This window comes from Corapipo altera, unplaced genomic scaffold (assembly GCF_003945725.1).
Source record: "Corapipo altera isolate COAL_440 unplaced genomic scaffold, ASM394572v1 23, whole genome shotgun sequence".
Lineage (NCBI taxonomy): Eukaryota > Metazoa > Chordata > Aves > Passeriformes > Pipridae > Corapipo > Corapipo altera.
In genome coordinates, this window is record NW_020884878.1 from 419,573 (window position 1) to 439,844 (window position 20,272).

General features: G+C 44.5%; 1 protein-coding gene across 2 annotated transcripts; it reads right to left on the reverse strand.

Moving 5' to 3' along the window:
* DHRS7 (dehydrogenase/reductase 7) lies at window positions 1–18,233 on the reverse strand. 2 transcript variants are annotated; one of them, XM_027637966.1, is made up of 7 exons: window positions 18,089–18,233; window positions 13,206–13,358; window positions 7,490–7,596; window positions 6,933–7,172; window positions 2,556–2,678; window positions 931–1,146; window positions 1–214 (listed from the first exon to the last, which is right to left on the reverse strand). In XM_027637966.1, the coding sequence occupies exons 1-7, from the start codon at window positions 18,216–18,218 to the stop codon at window positions 179–181; spliced, it is 1,005 nt and encodes a 334-aa protein (XP_027493767.1). In that variant the 5' UTR covers window positions 18,219–18,233; the 3' UTR covers window positions 1–178. The 2 variants fall into 2 exon arrangements, with proteins under 2 accessions (XP_027493767.1, XP_027493768.1); XM_027637967.1 differs by lacking the exon at window positions 18,089–18,233 and adding an exon at window positions 14,198–14,243.
* Window positions 18,234–20,272: the final 2,039 nt, after the last annotated feature.

Sequence of the window (20,272 nt, forward strand, 5' to 3'; positions counted from 1 at the left end):
TGTGTTTAGAAAGAGATTTTTATTTATTCAAGTGTGGCATCAGCTTGATAGATTTGTCAAGATACAGGATGATAAAGATATAACAAAAAAAAAAAAAAAGCTGTTGCTTGCAGTCACGCAGTATGAAAAGTTTCTCAGCCTTAGCACAAGAACAGCACAGTGTTGTACAGGCCCATCCTTATTTATTCTTTCTTGTGTAAGAGGCATCAGCATCCTGAAGGGAGAAGACATTAAATCAGTATTTCACCCTCCACTTTCTGCTCTGTTAAAGTCCTTCACTCACAGTGTTTTTTCTTTGAAAGAGCTTGTGACAGGGGGCAGTTAGACTGTGGAAGTAGGAAGTTTCATTTTTGCATTTCCTGCTTTTGGAGTACTTTTAATGTGGGGTTTTTTTGTGCCAAGTTCAACAAAAACAGAGTAATAATAAATAGCATCTACCAAGCAAGTACTGCAGGGACAGGAGGCAGCACATCTGTCCCCGGGGCTGCCAGTGTGGGTGAAGAGCCCTGACAGACAATAGCACTGTGTCACACCCTCCTGGGAGGTGCTCAGGTTACTGCCTGACACAAAAACTAGACACGACCAAGGGAGATTTTTTCCACAGTCCCAATTCCAAGCTGCATTAAACAATTTACACCAGTGACTTATAACTCTGCGTTAAGGGTGAGTCCTGAACTTGCAGCCCGTGTGATGGAGATCAGAGCAAGGCCTGGGGCACTACAAGACCGTGCTGACTTTGCTGTGCTGTGACCACACCGTGTAACTCTACACTAGCAGGCTGCAGGGATGGACTCTGGCCAGGCATCAGCTGCTAGGGAAGCGAGGAGGGAAACAAAAAAAACAACAAACAAACCAGCAACAGATCCAAAATGGGTGGATCCAAAATGCAATCCCAACGTTCCCTTGGCGAAAGAGTCAGTCAGCACTTACCACTCCGCTCTTGAAGTTCTGTATCCTCCTCTTGCCCATCCTGTTCATGAGCCACCAGGCCCAGGTGGGTGCATACTGCCACAGGTAGCACACGGCCAGGTAGGGGTGGTCGCTGATCCAGGCCTCCTTCAGGTCGTTGGCCATGCTCACCAGGGTGAGCCGCGCGCAGCGGTCAGTGGGCATCTTGTGGGACTGGTCACCGCTGCTCTCCAGGGACTGGGCGGGAGAGAGGGCGAGCAGGGATTAGAGCTGGATCCCAGGGAATGACACAGGCCAAGCTCTGGGTGACAGGCATACTCCTCCCAGCCTCCCCAGCCAGTACGGCAGAGGCTGGGGCTGGTCTTCACTGTGGGAATGCTTCCCACCTTCCTTTGGCTTAATTAAAGCACCCTTTTAATTAATGCCTTGATTGATGGGTCAAGGGTTTAAAAAAAAAAAAAAGATGGATCTCCAAGTTCTGCCCTGCTTCAGCACAGCTTCTACTTGATGGTGACACAGATTATTGGAACAGGTTACCCCCATTCCTGCAGCTCCGGGAAATGGGAACACCCCATGGGAAATGGGAGCATTCCCAGCTTTCTGCCCCCTTCTATGCTACAAGTTACTCAGTAAGCAAGTTAGCTGATGAGGACACATTCCCCATTAACTTAAATATTCCTGCCAACTCTCCCTCCATGGGCAATCTCAGCCAAGGGAAAAGCAGGAGGCTGCCTTGGAGCAGGGATGTCTACCCCAGGTCTTGTCCCCCTGTATCACTGAGTGAACATAAACCACCCCTCTGACCTTACACGCATTTCACTGCAGCACAAACACACTGCTCTAGCAATCTGTTCTTGTTTCCCAGGGCAGAAGCAGTTCTGGTCTAGATTTGCTCTTCCTCCCTGGTCTTCTGCCACACTGAAATCTGAGGAATGTGTTTTGCAAGCTTTCCCCATTGCTCAGAGTACATCTTTTCTTTCACGCAGTTATCAAGCTTTGCAAGCCAAAAATCCTTCCAGAACTGGATTCAGCAATGGGAGAACCCCTCCCCCTCACTGGTGGGTTATCCTGAGCTTCAGATTGATTGAATTTAGGGCAGATTACAGTTTGATGTATCACAGTGGCAGTTTTTTGCCAGCTGCTTTGTTAGGACAGCCTTTATTAAAAGCCATTGTGCAGTTGGAAGGTTTTGCTTTTCCTCCTGGAACAATCCCTAACAGGAAAGGAATGCACAGCTCCTGTCAGCTGAGCTGAGGCTGTGCCAGCAGCAGCGTCACCCACCAGGGCACAGCGTGACCAGGGCAAACAAAACCCAACCTGTGCCCAAGGACAGTGTTCTGCAGGCAGAGCTGAGCTGTGTCCAGAAAAGCCTGGACTTTCCCCCAGAACTGCAGCACAGTGGCTGTACAGTAAATTTGACCAGAATTGGGTTGTATGTGTTGGAAGAGAGAAGGCATAAAACAATTATCAAACTCAATTTTTTTCTTTTATCATACAGACTTGACAGTTCTGTACCACTCAAAGCACTTCTTGGTAAAAAGATGAGGTCAGTGTTGGCTGGGAGGAGAAAAAGAAAAGAAAACCACGAAAGGATCACTGGCCCTGCAGCAAAAGTTGGATTTATAACAAGAGAACTGAGTTCTTACCTTTCCAAGATTCTCTGTAAAGACATTTTGGATAATCTTGGACTGCACAGGCCCTGGGCAGATGTTGATGATGCTGATCTCAGGGTAGTCAGTCAGCTCAGTCCGTAGGGAATTAAAAAATCCCTAGAAGAAAAGAATATAATGAAATCTTCCTTTTACCATGTTTTTGCAAGGTTTAACTGACTACATCTTTTCATACTAATTCACGCTGTAAAAATTTAACAGTATTCCACTAAAATTCCTCCTACTTTCTTTGACTTTCCACAATCAATGGCTAATTTAACATTTTATCAGCAATTACAGACATTGACATACAAACCAGTGTGCAGTGTATTGTCTATTTGGGAAGACAAGGATAATTTTGCTGAACTACATCCAGATTCTGCTGTCCCTGTACTGAGGATGAGCTTTTCAGTAGTGGAAATGCCACCAATTCTAAGAACTACAATATCATGGAAGTTACCTTTTCTAGGTGATTTGCTCTTTATGGTGAGATTAAAGGTTTTATATGGTTTCTATCAGTTAAGTGGCTTTACTGAGTAAGTGGCTGGTTTTATGTCAGAGAAGGAGGAAAACTTTTCAGCACAGCAAGTCAAAGGTGCACCCTCACAAATTTAGAGGGGGCAATTCTGTACACCACTGAATTCACTGCAAACTTTGAAATCTGCATCCACACAGATTTAAACCTTATTTCAGCTCAGGAATACGACACCAGTGTATCCAAGTTAAACTGTAATTACAAAAAACTGCAAGTAGTTCTTTTCTTTAAGCTAACAGGATACAAGTTTTCTGAATCTGGGTAACATTTCACATTTACATGGCAACTGTTATGGGAAACACCAGCAATTCTGGAGGGCACTGGTCAGGCACTGGTCAAGTAGTGATGATTTAGCCAACACCCCATCATGTCTCATCTTTGATCTGCACAGTAACAGTTCCCTGTATTTATTCCAACATGAAAGTTTGTGTCACAGCAGAGACAGAGAGTGAGCACAGGCTGATAAACTCCCACTGTAGTAAAATTTTATCACTTGTACTCCCCTCCAGCTTGGGAAGAGGGCTGGCTGACCCAGAGCTCCTCACTGAATAGCAATACAGGGCTAAAACCAGTCAGATACGAGCCTGTGATGGCACAGCACCATCAGCTGGGACAAGCCACAGAAGCTCCTGCACACTCTGACCAAGAACATGAGCTCCAATTTCCCAATTGCTTGTGGCTAATTCCAGTTTATGGACTGCACACAGGCTTTGCAGTTCAGTTCCCTAAAAACCCTGACAGCATATTTAAATTCATAAGTACCTGCAGGCCCCAGAGCTGGTATCAGACCTTCCTTCACAGCATGGCAGCAAAGCCTTCAGAGGACTAAGTTCTAATGTTAAAGAGAGAAATCTGCCCATAAATCTGCTCCTGGACCACAGGAATCTGCCAGCCACCCAGATTTTTTGGATTAAAAAGCCAGGCCCTCCCTTGGATTACCTCCTGCCCTGAGAGGAGCCTCCTCCAGCCCACTGAGCACCTTCAGATGTGGCACCAAGACAGCTGTGAAAACCAGAATCTTACATGTACTCAATCCCCTCTGGAGGCTCTATATACAGCTTGTACATGCTCTCTAATTCCAGCACTTATCTTTGATATCCAAAGATAGCTGGTATGAAATTCCTCCACTTCCTCCCAGGAGACAAGCTTTAACTTCCTAAGAAAGAAAAGCAGTTGCTCTCTTTGAATTCAGGCAGGGACAGACCCAGATTTGGGAGCAGTAGAGGAACTCAAGTGCAAGAGGAAGAACCTGAGTGTCTCCACCAAGCCCAGACTGCAGCCAGCTCTGCCACACAGACACAGGGTGTGTGGGACAGGAACTGCTCCCAGGCATCCCTGGGCCTTTCCAGCTTGGTAAACAAATCCCAGAAGATGCTGAAGAAGGCAAGGCTGAAATGACTCCTATGACAGAAACATTTACAAATTCCACTGATGACCAGAGAATTGAACAAAAAGAGGAGTTTTTGCTGCTCAGTGCAGTCCATGGACTTATTAGGCAAGTTCCTGATGAAGGGACATTTTGAAGGCCACTCCACACTGATCCACTCCACATTCCACCAATTAGATGAATTATAGCTGGATGAATGGCACAGGATCTCCATGAGCATCATCTCACCAAGAGAGAAACTGCATCAGTCAGATGCAGACTCCCATGGACTCAACTCACACTCTTACAGCATTGAAACAAAGGATAATTTCATCACTAGAACATTGTTATGAAGAATTCCAGTTGGCATGAATCAAAGCGTGATTGTTTCAAGAACAAATTCTAATTCTAAGCAGAATTCCTTCCTTCCTTCCTCCTCCAACTGCCATTTAAAAGAATTTAAAAAACAAAAACAAAACAAAACCAGCAAAAGGAGGGACTTTTCCACAAAATGTATGATTAAGATTGTAGCATTAAGGGTGTCAGCTGTGATGGACTCCAAGGCATGAATTAAAAAAAAACAAAACAAAACCCATAACAGATGAATTCATGTGAGACAGGCTCACATACTTAATAACTGGTGGCCAAAATGCAACCTTCATTTCAAGAAGGTCTTAAAATACAGGTGGATACATGCTGGGAAAACACAACAGGAAGAGCATCACTTTAAGCTTTGTCTTATTTTTCCCCTCCCTTCTCTCCAGCTTTGTGGGTCCCTTCCAACTCAGAACATTCTGTGATATCTGTGATTTCTTCTTGGTCACCATCAGAGATGGGCTACAGGGCTATCTGAAGAGGGCTGCCACTCTTGCAGACTCCCCTTACCTGAACTGTACTGGTGAAGTTCAATATTCAAAAAAAGCTTTTCCTAGTTTTTGGGGCTTCCTGCCCTCACTTAGCCATAGCTCCAGACCAGGAGAGACTCTCAGACACAGTCTTTTTGAAATCTATGCTGCAAATCACAAGTTTCAACACCTGCAATTGGTATTTGTAGAATTACTGTGAAAGAAACAAGAATGGAGGTTAAAGCCTGGCCTGGTTATTGAGCAGAGGGAGAAGCTAACGAAGATATAAGCAGTTCAGAGAGCGTATTTTAATTAATTTTAGAAATCTATCTCTTTAAAGCTCTGTCCACGCTCTCAATCTTAACATGAGATTCAGAATTCAAAGTATTTTTAAAGCAGCACATGAATTCCTTGTGCTCTGCAATTAATTAGCCACGCTTAGCCCAACTGCACCACACCCAGAGATAATTCAAGCAAAAAAACCATTTAGTAAATAAAGGAGCATGAAGGGGATCCAGGCTTCTGCTCACTGCATTCTTCTAATTTAAATCTAGTAGACTTAACCCAAAAGTTGGCCTCTAATGGGCAATTTCAGCACTGCTACTCCAGTGAAGAGCAGCAGATCCCTCCCCACCACTAAGTGAAAACTTTGTCAGCAGAGACCTGTCACCATTGTCTACACCTCCATTCTTTCACGTGGCTTTGCAGTGTCAGCCACTTGTGACATTTTTGTTGTTGTTAGTCAAATTATCAAAAAGATATTGATCCCCCAGCTTAAGCAGTTATTTACTCTGTTGACATGCTTAAATGCAGCAGGGAGGGCAAAGGTGCCAGTTATTTAAACCACCACTGAGCACAGCTGAAGTTTGTTTGACTGAGACCAAAATGTACATTAGCAGGAAGACAAACAGTGGTGAAAGACGAATATGTCTAAACAAATTTACCAGTTAAACAAATGACTCCTCAACGATACAGGCAGATACTCTTCTGAGCTCCTCTTTTATGTTTTTCCACTCAAGTGACACTACTTTCAAAACCCCCTTCCAAGCAATACTGAAAGTTAAGTGTTAGGCAGAAGAAACTTCCTAGGACACTGTGAGCTGCAAGTTCTTCACACCAGAACAACATTCAGAACTGTTGGGAAGATTTGTTCAGATATTCCCAGATAGATCAAAAAAATTCTCCTTTCCCTGAGTAGTTTGCTTTACCACTCACTGTTCTCACTTCACTGTCCTAAAGGCTTCCTGTAGTCTTAAACCTCTCACCAGTGACTTTTCCTCCTTCACTGAGCTGAGAACTTCTATACAGAATAATCCTCCTCTTTAGGTATTCCCTCATCTGAAGGCCAGAGGCCAAGGTCTTGTGTTTCACATTGGAATTTTACCCAGGTAGTGGTTAGAACCAACTAAGATGGCACTTGAATTCTAGTCAGAAAATAGATCTATACTGGGAGCCGAGATATTTTGCATTTCAGAGCAAATTAATTTCAGGACTTTCAATACCTGAGGATGCTGTGTTTAATTTCCTGGGAGATTTGTGTTTTCTGCACAGAATAAAATCCTTTGCCATAGCACTGATGCTGGTCTATTACACAGCAAGACTTAATTAACTTCCAAAGTTTAACTTACCTGCAGAGCGTGCTTGCTGGCACAGTACCCAGTGGCAAGAGGAGCTCCCATGATACCCATCACACTGCTCACAGTAACAATCTTTCCTCTTTTCCTCTGGATCATGTGATTCAGGACATACTTTGTTAAAGAGATTGTACCTAGGTAGTTGAGTTCTATGATGGCATTGTAGACATCCAGGTTTGTATCCACAAACAAGGAGCGCTGGGAGCGTCCTCCATTGTTGACCAAAACATCAATCTTGGGAAAGATAAAGATAAATTAATATAATTTATTTCCTTTAGTTCTTGTGCTTCCTCAGCCAACTCAGTGACACCAAATTAGTTTTCAGTTATGCCCAGGGATTATTTGTTTGTTGTTGCATCTCTGCAAAGCCTGCTGAAACCCAGAAGGGATAAAAATTCAAGGACTTTTTGGCAAGTTTAATACTGATACTGAATAAAGATGTAGACACCAGTGAATTTATCATATAATAAAATAAAAGTAGAATAAGAACATAAATGCAGGTCTAGGAGGTAGAGAAGAAAAAGCAGTTTAACCCCAGAAGCATGCCTTACCTTGCCAAAATGCTTAAGAACACTGTTGGTTGCAGCTTCATGAGAGGATCTGTCAGTCAAGTCAAGACGCAGAACAAGGATATCTTTTTCACTCAAGCTGCTGATCTCTAAAAACAACCATGGAGTGAATGGGAACCAGTAAGAAACTGCTAATGTAACAACTGTAGGAAGTGTAACACACTTTTAAACACCACATTTTCATGAAAAAGGCACCAAGAAACTGTAACACCAAGTTGGAAACTAAATGCTTGCTTTGTTTTCATTTTTATTTCCACCAAGAATCCATTTTTAACCTGTTCCTACCAGGTCCTTCTTTTCTCATCATTATGCTTTTGTACACGAAAAACTTGACTTTATCAAAACAGGCCTGTGTAGCTCCATACAGACAAATCAATTCTCCAAATAAACTGCAACAGTTGGGAGTAACGTGCATCCAAATTTTTCTCTGAGCCAGTCAGAAGCACAGCACATTGGCAGCCCTGACATTCTGCTTGGATGTTAGCAGGTCAAGCACGTTTATTCCTGATAACAGGACTAGTACAACTTAGAGCCAAACCACAACATCCATACCTGAGGAGCTATGAGGCCAAGTCTAGAGGAGCTGGATTATTGGGGCATTACTGGAGGAAGAAGGAGGGTTTTGTTTAACTGGCAGTTTTAACACATCCATCTCCTGAAATAAAAGTCAGCTGCCATCAAGTTCCAGCCCTCATGCTGAGTGCTTCTACCACTGTCTCTTCAGAACAACTGACCTCTTCCATAGAAAGCATTTCTTGAGAACTGATTTGTTACCCCGGGTTTTTGGGACAGATAACTCACAAAAACAAAATCTTTGTCACTTCACTTTTTTTAACTACACATAGCATGATTTTTTGTTTTATTTATATCAGCTTGATAGTGCCATTTTTGTTTCTAAATCATTTCCCAGCCACAACTAAGTGTACCTGCTCCCCTTTAAGCAGCTGAACTCTACAGAGAGCCTCAGGCCTTGATTTTTTAGTTACTACTTCTTGCATACACATGGAAGGTTAAACTTTGTCTTAACAGTGATGAAGAAATAAAGAGGTTACTTAAATCCACCAGTTGCCTCTGTTCAAAGGTCATCAGTACTTAAGCCACTGGTTAAAACAAACCCATCTGTCTGGTTTAACGCTTCAAGTATTTCCATTTATTGCTCCCTCCAACCCCTCCATGTGTATTTTCCCTTCAGTTTCTTCCAGAAATACAGCAGTAAAATCCATGTAGTTTAAGCTGCCCTCTCAGAGACACAGCTCCACCTCACGCTGCCTCAAGCAGATTTGCAGGGCTGAAACCTGTCGGGGTGTGGAGTGTTTCTGCCTTGGATTAACAAGACCACACACTCAACCCAGCCACAAAAACTACAGGAGGAGAAAGAAAAGAGCAGAGGAAGAGACACAGACTGCTGATAAGGAAGGAAGTGCTCTTTTATAAGATGTGAGAAACTTTTGACATCAGGGAATTTCAAACAAGAAACCTTGTTTTGGAGCAATCCAGGGTCCAGTTTGATTTCCACTCCCCAAAGCACTCAAATTGTATCTCTCTAGCAGCTTCCTTAATTCTTTTCTAGGGTGAGGAATCCTTACTCTAGGCACTCCTCATAGACAGCTTTCACAAAACTTCAAAAACATTCCTGTTCCCATTTTTCTAAACTGCTTCTCCCATTCACTCATCCCATTTTTTTTCTGGCTGGGCACAGCACTGTGCCCAGTGCCAAAGGCACGGGCATGTCCCAGTTTATACACTGCCAGAATGATGTTCTTCATTGCTTTTACTAATAACTCCCAACATTCCACTGCCTTTTTTTGCCTGCTACCAAACTGATGTGTTTAAGGGAACAATAACGACACCCAGAAAAACACTTGGTGCCAAGTGGGAGATCTTAGTTCAGAGTTCATTGTTCAGGTTTCAGATCAATGACTCTTTTCAATACATGTGAACCCCAGATCTCAGTTTCTCATAACATGATAGACACTACTGCTCAGTGCAGTGTTTTCCAGCTCTTCAGCATTTCCTCTTCTTTTATTTCTCCCTTGTGTGATGCCATTAGACAGAAGTTGAGCTTTTAGCAGAGGCTGATCCATGTGACCTCCTGGGGTCCATTCCCCAACCTCCATTACTGCACAATTCTTGAACTCACAGATTGCCTGTCACTCATTTGGCCTATCCATACTTAAATCATATTTGAGCTCTGTCAAGCCAGGAAACATCCCAGTTACTTGCATTCTTTTTAGGGCTTTTGAGAGAAAGCAACCTCCAACATTTCTGATAAAATTCAGCTCATGTTGCAGAGAGTGGTTGGGGGGAATAGAGCAGCCACTTGCAGGAGCCTTGTGAGTTATACAAGTTGTTTTCTCTCCCTCCTGCACAAGTGCAATGAAGTGTTGAGTTGGCATATGCATGACTCAACAGGTATTACCATAGCTCTTACAGGGCTTTCCTTCTCTCTCTCCCTCAGCTTTTAGGCAGTGTAGAGTGCATAAACATGTATCACAGGGTGGTGTCACTAACTTCTGAACGAGATACATGTGCTTGTTTCTGACACCCAGTTCAGTTGCTGCTGTGTACAGCCTCTCCAGCAGCCATGTCACAGCCCATTAGCTCCAATTATGCCCCATAATTCAGACAAATTCACGTTGATGTTACATGTTGCAGCTCAATCCTAATCCACCCCACGCTACTCAAACCTTGCAGAACAGTCTTGAACTCAACTGCAAAGAGAAAACACGCAGGTGGAAGCAGGGACAAGCCACCCAGGAAGCACATGGACCCACTGCCCAAGCATGCAGGGATGGAATCAGGAAGATCAACAACCAGGTGGAGTTGAAACTGGTGAGGAGTGTGAAAGGCAACAAAGGTTTCACAGGCACAGCAGCAACAGAGAGGAAACCAAAGACACAGTGAGCTCACTGCTGAGCAGGGATGGTGAGGGGGAAGTGAGGAAGGGCACAGAAAAATGTCAGGTACTTATTGCCTTCCTTGCCTTAGTCTTCTCTGGCAAGATCTCCTCTCAAGTCTCCCACACTCCTGAGGCTAAACTCTGGGGGAAATAAATACTAACAGAGTCAGAGGAAGACAAATTAGGGACAAACTGCACATATAAGCAGGGCAATATATACATCCAAGATTTACAAGAGCTGACTGATATCACTTGTCTTTGGGAGGTCCTTGGTAAGTGCAGTAACTCCCCAGTGACTGGAGAAAATGAAGTGTCACACTGCCTAACCTCAGCCCTTGGGAAAGTTATGTGGCAATTCCTCCTGAAAGCAATTTCCAAGTACATGAAGGAGAAGCAGGTACATGGGAAAAGCCTGCATGGATCTAGCATGGCCATATACTGCCTGACCAACTTAATTGCTTTTTGTGATCTGTGGTATCCCTCCCTGATCAATATATTTTAGCATCTTCATTAATGATCCAGAGGATGGGACAAAACACAGGTTTTGAGAAAATTTTCAGTTAACATCAAGGTCAGAGGAGCAGTTGCTCTGCTGCAGAGCAGGACTGCCATGGAGAGACATCTTTATAAGCCCTAAAAACAGTCTGACAAACTTCATTAAGCTCAGTAAAGTCAAATGCCAAACTTCCCACCTGGGTCAGCACAATGCTCTGCAGTACTGCAGGCCAACATCCAGCTGGTTACAGATCAGCTCCCCAAACAAGACCTGAGGTCCTGATGAAAGGACAACAGCAAGCTGAGAGTAAGTCAGCAACTGGTTCTGGTAATTACAAATGCTAATGGGCTGCACTAACAAAAGCAGACTGAGGAAAAGTGATTTTTAAGAGCCTCTACACAGCATTCTCAGACTGCATCTAAAGTGCTGTGTCCAGTCTTGGACCCCTCTAGTTCAAAAAAAAATACACATACACCAGAGATAGTGTAGAATAGGGCCACTAAGATGGTCAAGGAAAGGGGTAGTAGCTGGATTCACGTGGCCTTGAGAAGCAAAGGATGAGAGTGAAGTGGGATCAATTAGTCTGGAAGGCTGGCGATAGAAAACATGAAGTAACTGTCATAGAATCATAGAGAATGGTTTGGGTTGGAAGGGAACTTAAACATCATCCAGTTCCAACCCTCTGCCACTGGTAGGGACACCTTCCACTAGACCAGGTTCTCCAAGCCCCATCCAACCTGGCCTTGAATACTTCTGGGGATGGGACAGCCACAGCTTCTCTGGGCAACCTGTGCCAGGGCCTCACAGGGAATAATTTCTTCCACATATCTAATCTAAACATGTCCTCTGTCAGATTAAAGCCATTCCCCCTTGTTCTATCACTTTATGCCCCTGTTATGTTTCTGTGTTACTGAAGAGTTTCCAATATTCCTGTTAATCAGACCTTTAGTTAAAGGTTAAAGTTTAGCAGCAAATATTTGCAAAGCACAGGGCTACACAAGACTTTACAGCTCACACATAGCACAGCTCAGACATTCACAGGGTCACTTAAAAGTTGGCAGAAGCAGAAATCATCTCAGATAAGTCTGTACTCTTGGTGCACGTGAATTGAAATAATATTTCTGAATATTCCCTTGACACATAACCCTCTCATACAAGTATTTCCTGAAAATGCCTATCCAGGATTAGAGCTCCTGCCAGCCCATCTTGTGTTATCAGTTGTGCAATGATAAGAAACAGCCACAGATGCAGATGTAGTTGCAGACTTCTCCTGATCACTAAACACAGCACTGACATTCTGTCACGACTGCCACCCTGTCATCACATGTCCCCTGCTTCTTTTTAAATGTTAAGCTCTAAGTGGCTGCTTTTTGGAACCATCAGTAAACAAAACTAAGGAGTTGTGCATTTTTGAAAGTTCCTTGAGAGATTTTCTGAGTAGGCTGCTGCAGCTTTTAGCTTTCTAGAAATGTTTAGGTGCTAACCCAAGAAAAACATTTCAGTGTTCCCTAGCACACGTTCCAAGTAGACTGTAGACATTCTGCCAACATTACTAGGAAGGAACTGCTGGTGTGATAACAGATTCCCTATAAAACACTGCATCCTGAGCTGTAGAGGATAAACAGCCTGAAAGAGGTGTATCATTAACCATGTTCAAAACCTCTGTCAGCGTGAATTAACTGTATATCCCTCTTGCTGCCAAAACAGAAAACAGGAGGGAAAAAGAGAAACAGGAGAAATGAAACCAGACTACTGACTCCACAGGCATATGAAAGATAAATGGAATAGTTAAACATTCCACTTCACATTTGCTCCTTTTGATCTACAGGAGATCCTTTTTCTTGCACATTCTTAGAACAACTTCTCCTGAACATTTCTACTCGTTCCTGTTCTAAAGAGCAAAGTCAGTCATCGCTCTGCCTGTAACACACACAAACATGAAGAAAGATTTCTCAGCAGGGTGCACCTACATGCTTTGGTTCTTTACAGGATGATACCCCTGAGATTGTTTCCTCCACTCCCCACAGTATTTATTGCATTTCTTAATCTAGTATCTTACAAGACCACTTTCAGTTGATAAGGAGATTTTTAGAGGCTTATGAAGGAACTTGTAATGCAAGTCCACATAAAGGCTTCTCACTCAAAAAAAAAGAAAATACCAGCTTCAAAGGTACAGTGAAGCCCTGTATAAAGCTGACTTTCACCATTAAATTTATTCCTATGACATGTGGGTTAGTGTTTCTGTGGCAATTCCACCACAGTAAGAGTGGAGCTGTTTGCATGAAGTAGTAAGTTGTACTTACCAAGACATTTCTTTTTCACTCTCTCCAGCTCATCCTCCCTTCTTGCAGAGATGGCAAGCAGGGCTCCTATCTTTGCCAGCTGGTAAGTCAGTTCTTCTCCGATTCCACTTGAAGCTCCTGTCACCCAGACAACTTTGCCACGCAGCTCATTTTCTGCCAAAGGAATCAAGACAGCAGTTTACACATTGCCAATGCCAGGATAAACATCTAACTCACTGCAGGAGTACAGTCTGATACTGTTTTTAAGAGATATGCTCCAGTTTGAGGGCATTACAAAATCCTGACTTCTTTATTTTTTAGTCACATGAAGTTGTGAAATTGTTCATAGTTGTCCTGTTGCCATTTGAACTTTGTCCCAAGGGTAATCTGAATAAACATGGATTATTTACCTGATGGAAGAAATTTGATTGCATTTCTGCAAGCCATCCACACATAGCAGCTCCACTAACCTCATCAAACAGAACTTCAGAGGAAAAGGGGGAAGAGAATTCTTGGAAGTGACAGGAAACAGTTACTGTATTGCAAATCCAAAGAAAAGCCTAAGCAAACCCTTCCAAATAATGTTTCATCCCAATAACGTTCCTAAGTAACTGCTGACAGAACAGAATCCTCTGAACAAAGACAGCAGATCATAAAAACCCAAATGGGTGTTAATTCACTTTGTTTTGTATCTGATGCAGGTTAATTCCTGCATTGGCCAAAGCACAGCACAAAGAGTTCCCAAGGTGTAAGTTCACGTGTGAATTCCCCACGTAGTCACAGTTCCTGCCCTGACACGCTTTTTTAACCTGTAGCAAAAATAAGAACATCTTACTCCTTTGCTGATAGGCCTGTTCCCCCTTGTTTACAGTCATTCCCATTCCATGGTACACCTGGGTACTGGGAAAAGGCTCAGCTTTCCAGACATGTATCCAAAACCATCAAGTACAACAGACGGCTGAAAATCACCCATTTAATTCTAGAATGTGATTTAAGGATGGATGATCACTCACTAATATCACAGCACTTTCCAGAATGTACCATTGCCTGACACTTGTCTGTGTTCTCCAAGATCAGTTTTAGTGAATAGTAGTCTTGGGGAAGATCTGTCTCACTCAGAGCACTGCTGACAGGAGCTCCTCCTTCTCTTTCTCAAGTTCATGGAGTATTTCAACATCTTGCCAACCAATAAGGTGTCATGGCATAATTCAAACAGCAGAGCCAAAAGCAGTTCCTGAGACTTTAGGCCAGTTCCACTCTGAAAAGGGCCACAGTAGCATTTTTCAGCTTTTTAAGCTGAAACTTACCCATCATTTAATTTAGCAAAAGTACTTCTTGTTCACGGCAGCTGGTGGCTGGCACTGCTTTTACTTCCTGCTTACTCCAGGGATTCATTTCCTGGTTTTCTCTACACCACACTGTGTTTCAAATTTCTACTTTTGGAGTCTTAACGACACAAAACCCACAAAGACATCAGCACCAAGACCTTCTACTCTTTTGACAAGAGCAGAGAGCACTCAAGACTGACTGCTTGAGTCCCACAAACTCAGCTTGAGTTTGTGGGACTGGCAGTGAGTGGTATTTGTCTTTTTTTAAGCTGACTGTATTTTAGCCAAAGAAAAATCCCTCATAAAAAACAAGCTTTTGTGGTTTGGTTTTTTTGTTTGTTTCTAAAAACACTAACAACAGCAACAAGAGTCACTTCCCAAAGGAGAGATGTATTCTAAGGTTATGAGCTTGGGAGGTGGAAAGAGAAGTTGCAGGAATATCCACTGTATTCATGATTATATCAAATGGCTGCTGCCTGTAAAGCTTATTCACACCCTTTTCCTACAGTTTTATTCCAATATATTCCCAATTCATTGAACTAATGACAAGGAACAGGGGGGGTTCACCTCTCCTACTATGTTTTTTTAGACAGAAAACATGAGTAGACAAACACTGCATGAACAAAACAACACATGGACAGACTTTCAGCCCTGCTTACCACACTCATTCCTCTTGCTACTGAAAACAAATCCGCTTCCTCCTACCCCTTAGTTTCCCAGTTCCCAACCTGTCTTGGGCAGCTTCACAGCAGTTATTCAGGATCTTGTTCTGTGAACAGAATAATTAGCTGAGATAAGGCAAGTTTTCCACCAATTCCCCAGCGCTGAGTTACCCAGCACTGAGCTACTGAGAGTTACCATAATGGAAAACCTCAAATCCTGGTGCAGGACAAGTCTCAAACCATCAGATTGTTCCAGAGTAAGTGTCCTGTTGTTACTGGAAGTAAGTTTAAAAATTAACCATGCAAAATTAAAAAATAAAAGCAGATTATACTATTGCTAACCATTAACTATTGTGTTACCAGGCATAACAAATGAAAGGTCGGACAGAGTCACACTGCAAGTAATCCAAAAAGTGGGTTTGTAGCTCTATTTAGAGGGGGTTTTTTTTCAAACATTGTATAGCTCTTATAGCACAAGGCTGCCATGTCATTTCATTCAGGAAAAAATATTTGAGGTGGGGAAGTTTACAGCAGAACATCCTCCCCACAGACCTGAAGAACCACACCATTATTCCCAAATTTAGGAGAAGGCTTTCATACGTAAATGGATCCCCCTTAGCTTGATAATACTGGACTGCTTGTAAAAAGCACAGGGTTTAGAGTGACTGTTGTCCAGCTAAGGAAACACAACACACAAGGAAAGGCACCCAGCACCCAGAAATCCTTCTCTCCTGACCACAAACATACTCAGAAGGTGGGAAGCAATCCAGCATCTGCCAATAAAAAAAAAAAATCCAGAAGTCAATTTTCTCTATAGAATTGAATCACTGAAATGGAACCAGTCCTACCTACCTTGAAGCCTTTCTCTGTAATTACAGTTTACAGCACAAGAAATATACGAGATCAGTCTGCTTTCTGCCAAATATTTTCATGTCCAAAAACTTCAACATCTATAATAATGTTGTAGAATTGATAACACAATATAATGACTGCAAGAGTGACAGCTCTAACAACAGCTTTAATTAAAAATCAAGGGGTTTTTTTATGGGATCCACATGTAATTTATGTAGACACACTACATTACATGCACAATATCGGGATGAATAAGAGAAATTTATTTAAATAAACATCTTTTCCAGTGTTTGTCACTTCTGTTCTCCTACCTGATTTCCCAAATGGTACCATTTCAGCTCTGTATTTTACTTACTTACAAGCACTGAGGCTGGGGTGCCAAAGCACAGCTCACCTCTTACGCAGTCAAATTTCTGCCTGATTCTTACATTACATGTTGAAACAACTCCATCAAAAAATTACTACATTGCTCTTTATATGGTAACTTTTAGACACTACTTAAAAGTTTTCCAGGCTTCCAATAATTCTCAAGGCTACATTCAGTAACGCTGTCTACCTGAGTGCTCCTACACCTTGATGTGCACTGCACGTAGATCCCTCAGGACAGAGCTTCAATTCTGGTTGTACTAGTCAGGATTTATCTTGTTTCTCTGTAAAGGTCATGGAAAGACTCAGCACAAAGTCCACACATGAAGACTTTTTTTTAGTTTTCTTACAGCAAGGGAACTATCTTCCTGATGGAGTTAGTATAAAACCTTGGGCTGCATATCCAAAGAGTTACACAAGATTGTTCACACTGATTTAAATTTAGTAATTTTTAGAACTTTATTGCTTGTGCTAGTCCATATAATGGAGAACAGAAAAGCATGCACATTTGCAGAAGCCTTCTACTGAAAGCAAAACACAGGGATGTCTCAAAGAGTTTGTCCTTCTCCTCTCTCAAACCATTCCTAACGCCAAATTTCACCTGCACCACCAAATCACAGTCCCAAGCCAAACCTTACTCCATCATTCCTGATCCACCTTTATTTGATGCAGTCCTATCTCCCTACCTCAACCCAACAACCAGTTTCAACTTCCACATGGGACATCTTATAGCATCCCTCATCCCACCTTCTTTCGGATCAGCTTCTGCCCCCACTCCCTGCTTCCACCTCAATCACCTGCACCCAGCAGCTCACAGCAGCCCCAAATCACCACTGCTGGCTAGGCTGAGGGGGGATATCCAGAAATTTATGGCTTTTCTGAAAAAAAAAAAAGCCTCTTTTAAGCAAACGAAGCCTATGATTTCCAAAGATCTTTGTCCAGAAGTGGGAAGAATTGCAGTCGGATTAGAAAGATCAACACTCGAAGAACACAATTCCTCAAGAGCTAGAATTGAAAGTCCCTGTTTTGGCAGCATTTCATCGAACTTTTGTACCCACGGGACCCCTGAGAGCATCGCGTGGGGCTTGTCCCTGGCACCGCTCAGGGCACAATCCTCGGAAGAGGAAACCCCTTTAAACCCAACATTAATATTCACGTTTACCTCGCAGTAAACACTTTCAACACCCTTCTGCGAAACCGAGACCTGCTTGCTTGGAGCCGTCAGGACAGGACGAAGCAGAAGCTAAAACACACGACGAAGCCGCCGCACGCCCCGGGCACGCCCGTCCCCTTCCCAACCCTCCCCTCGACACCACCCCCGCGGGCCAGGACTGGGAACCTGCCCAGAAACTGCCCAAAACAAGCAACTTTTGGGGTAAACGCGCCAGCCCCCGCCACGGACCCGCGGGGACCCCACGGAGGCCGCGGCGCGGCTTTTATTAGGGAGCTGCTTTATCGCCACGGGAGGTCTTATACAGGCATAGGGGCAGGTAAATTTGTGGTGTTTTTCTGGATAAGCCCACGGGACAGCCGGCGAGGGTTGGTGCCGCCGGGCAGCGGCGGCTCTCTGGGGACTCCCCACACGCTGCCGCCTCCTCAGAGCAGCAGCGCCCCCCGCCCGCCCACCCCCGGCCACGGCGCGGCCGCCCCGCTCCCCCCTCCCCGCCCCGGGGGCTGCAGGCGGGGGCGGCATTACCTGGCTTCTTCCCCCGCCACTCGGCCCACAGCAGCGTGAGGTCCCCGTCGGCCCGCAGCCAGCGCAGCAGCTGCAGCAGCAGCGCCAGGAGGGCTCCGCCCGCCAGCACCAGGCACAGCGCACACGCCATCGCCTCAGCCGCGGCCGCAGCGCGCCCGCCCGGGGCGCCCCTTTATCGGGAGCCGCCCCCGCCGCCCGCCGCCAGCGCCGGCCTCCTGCCCGCCTCCCGCCTCCCTTCCACTCCCGAGCCCTCCCTTCCACCATCGCTGCGCTCCCCCAGAGGCGGGAGGCGCTGCGGGCCGGGACGCTGGCGCGGTCAAGGCTGCGGCGATAAGCGCGGGGTTTGCAGGGCAGAGCCCGCTGTGTGGCCGCGGGGTGAAGGTCGGGTTCTGGGAGCGGGGCGCTCTGTTTTCCCTTCCCCGCCGTGCCCCCAGGCGAGCGGGGACTGCCCGGCCTTCCCCTGGGCTACACAGCGCTGCCCGCCGGGCATCGGGGCGGCCTGCGGGGCTTGGTGTTCGGGGATCGATCAAACACTGGTGTTCGGAGATCAAACACTGATGTTCGGAGGTCAGACGCTGGTGCTCGGAGGTCAGACACTGGTGTTTCAAACACCGGTGTTCGAAGATAAAAGAAACAGTGGCCATTTTCCTGGAAAGCCCCATGGCTGCCCCTTGAGGAACCCGGCGATTAATCTCCCCACGGGGGCTTCCAACTCACCTGCAGCCACCCCTGGCCCTTGTCACAGACCACAGGCTTTCCAGGTTCCTGCGGGAATGCTGCCCTTGGATGTGCCTCCTGCTCTGCCACCTGTGAACGCAGACCTAGTTCTCACATGGACCCAACATTGCACACCTTGGATTTAACCCCCAGGCTCAAAAATCCGTGGTGGTGGATACCCACAAGTGCTATAAAACATGGGCTGCAACATCTCTGGTCATCACATCACTCATCTACAGCACTTACTGGTGCTTATGTGCAGAGGGGAAAAACGCTGTTCTTACTGCTTTGGTGTACCAAAGTCTTTCATAACAGGAGGTACAGATGCAACAAGGAGGCTGGACAGGGACTTTTTGCAAGGGCTTGCAGTGATAGGACAAGACAAATTGCCTTAAAATGAAAGCAGGTAGGTTTAGATTAGGTATTAGGATGAAATTCTTCCCTGTGAGGGTAAGTGAGGCACTGGCATAGGTTGCCCAGAGGAGCTGTGGATGTCCCATCCCTGGAAGTGTTCAAGGCCAAGTTGGATGGAGCAGCCTGGTCTAGTGGAAGGTGTCCCTTCTCATGCCAGAGGTTTTGGAATGAGATGATCTTTAAGATCCCTTCTAACCCAAACTGTTCTGTGATTCCATGATTTTATGAAAAGGGTAACTCATAATAATTCCTGCCTTCTTGCCAGACACTTGACACAAATGCATGCAGAGCATATGTAGGACAGGACACACAGCCAGTTCCCAAAATCTTACAGGTTAAGGCCTGTAGAAGACTTAGCACAGGATGGTTGTGTTTACAACACACAGCTGCCTGATCTGTTCCAGCTCCACCAATGACCAAAGGTTTCATGAATCAACTCCTGAATTAACACATTTGCATTACAGCTTTTTGAGGCAAAACACATCCATTGTCTACCTTTGAACCTTTAGGTTCCGACTCACTTTTCAGCAAATCAGTCCAAACCTAATCCATACGACAAGGGAAAGGTGACAGAAAATAAAAACACACCGCCAACATACTTTCTGTCTGTAAATAATACCAATCCTCAACTATCTCCAAACCAGTAATGGTAAATTAAATGGTTGTGGTGTTTTAGAATAGAAGCAGGCCTTTGGAGGTTAGGAAGGAAGTCACAGGAACTATGACTGTTCAGTTACACAGCTAGGGGTTACAGCTATTCTTTATATTTCTCTGCTTTCTCCTGTTTTATGAGTTGAGAACTATTTATTTTGTGTTAATGCAATGCATATCATAATAGAACCTTAATGTCATACAGAACATAAATATTATAAACAAATAGCAAGTAATTTAAAGTGTTTTCTGGGTCTTATTTCCTCCCTGTGCTAAGTGCAGGCGGTGCACACACAATGATGGAGCTTTGTGCCACAGCATACCTGAATAGGCACTACAAAGTCAGAAAAGGATGCACATTGAACCTGCACAGTATATTCCCAGTGAGGGTTTTCCCAGATA

Bases quoted from the DNA above. Each gene is read 5' to 3' on its own strand.
- DHRS7 (XM_027637966.1), bottom strand. From the start codon at position 18,218: ATGGCGTGTGCGCTGTGCCTGGTGCTGGCGGGCGGAGCCCTCCTGGCG. The intron at 13,359-18,088 runs GTAATGCCGCCC...TTCCTTTGGCAG, and splicing joins GTGGCGGGGGAAGAAGCCAG to AAAATGAGCTGCGTGGCAAA. The intron at 7,173-7,489 runs GTAAGGCATGCT...ATCTTTCCCAAG, and splicing joins TTCTTAAGCATTTTGGCAAG to ATTGATGTTTTGGTCAACAA.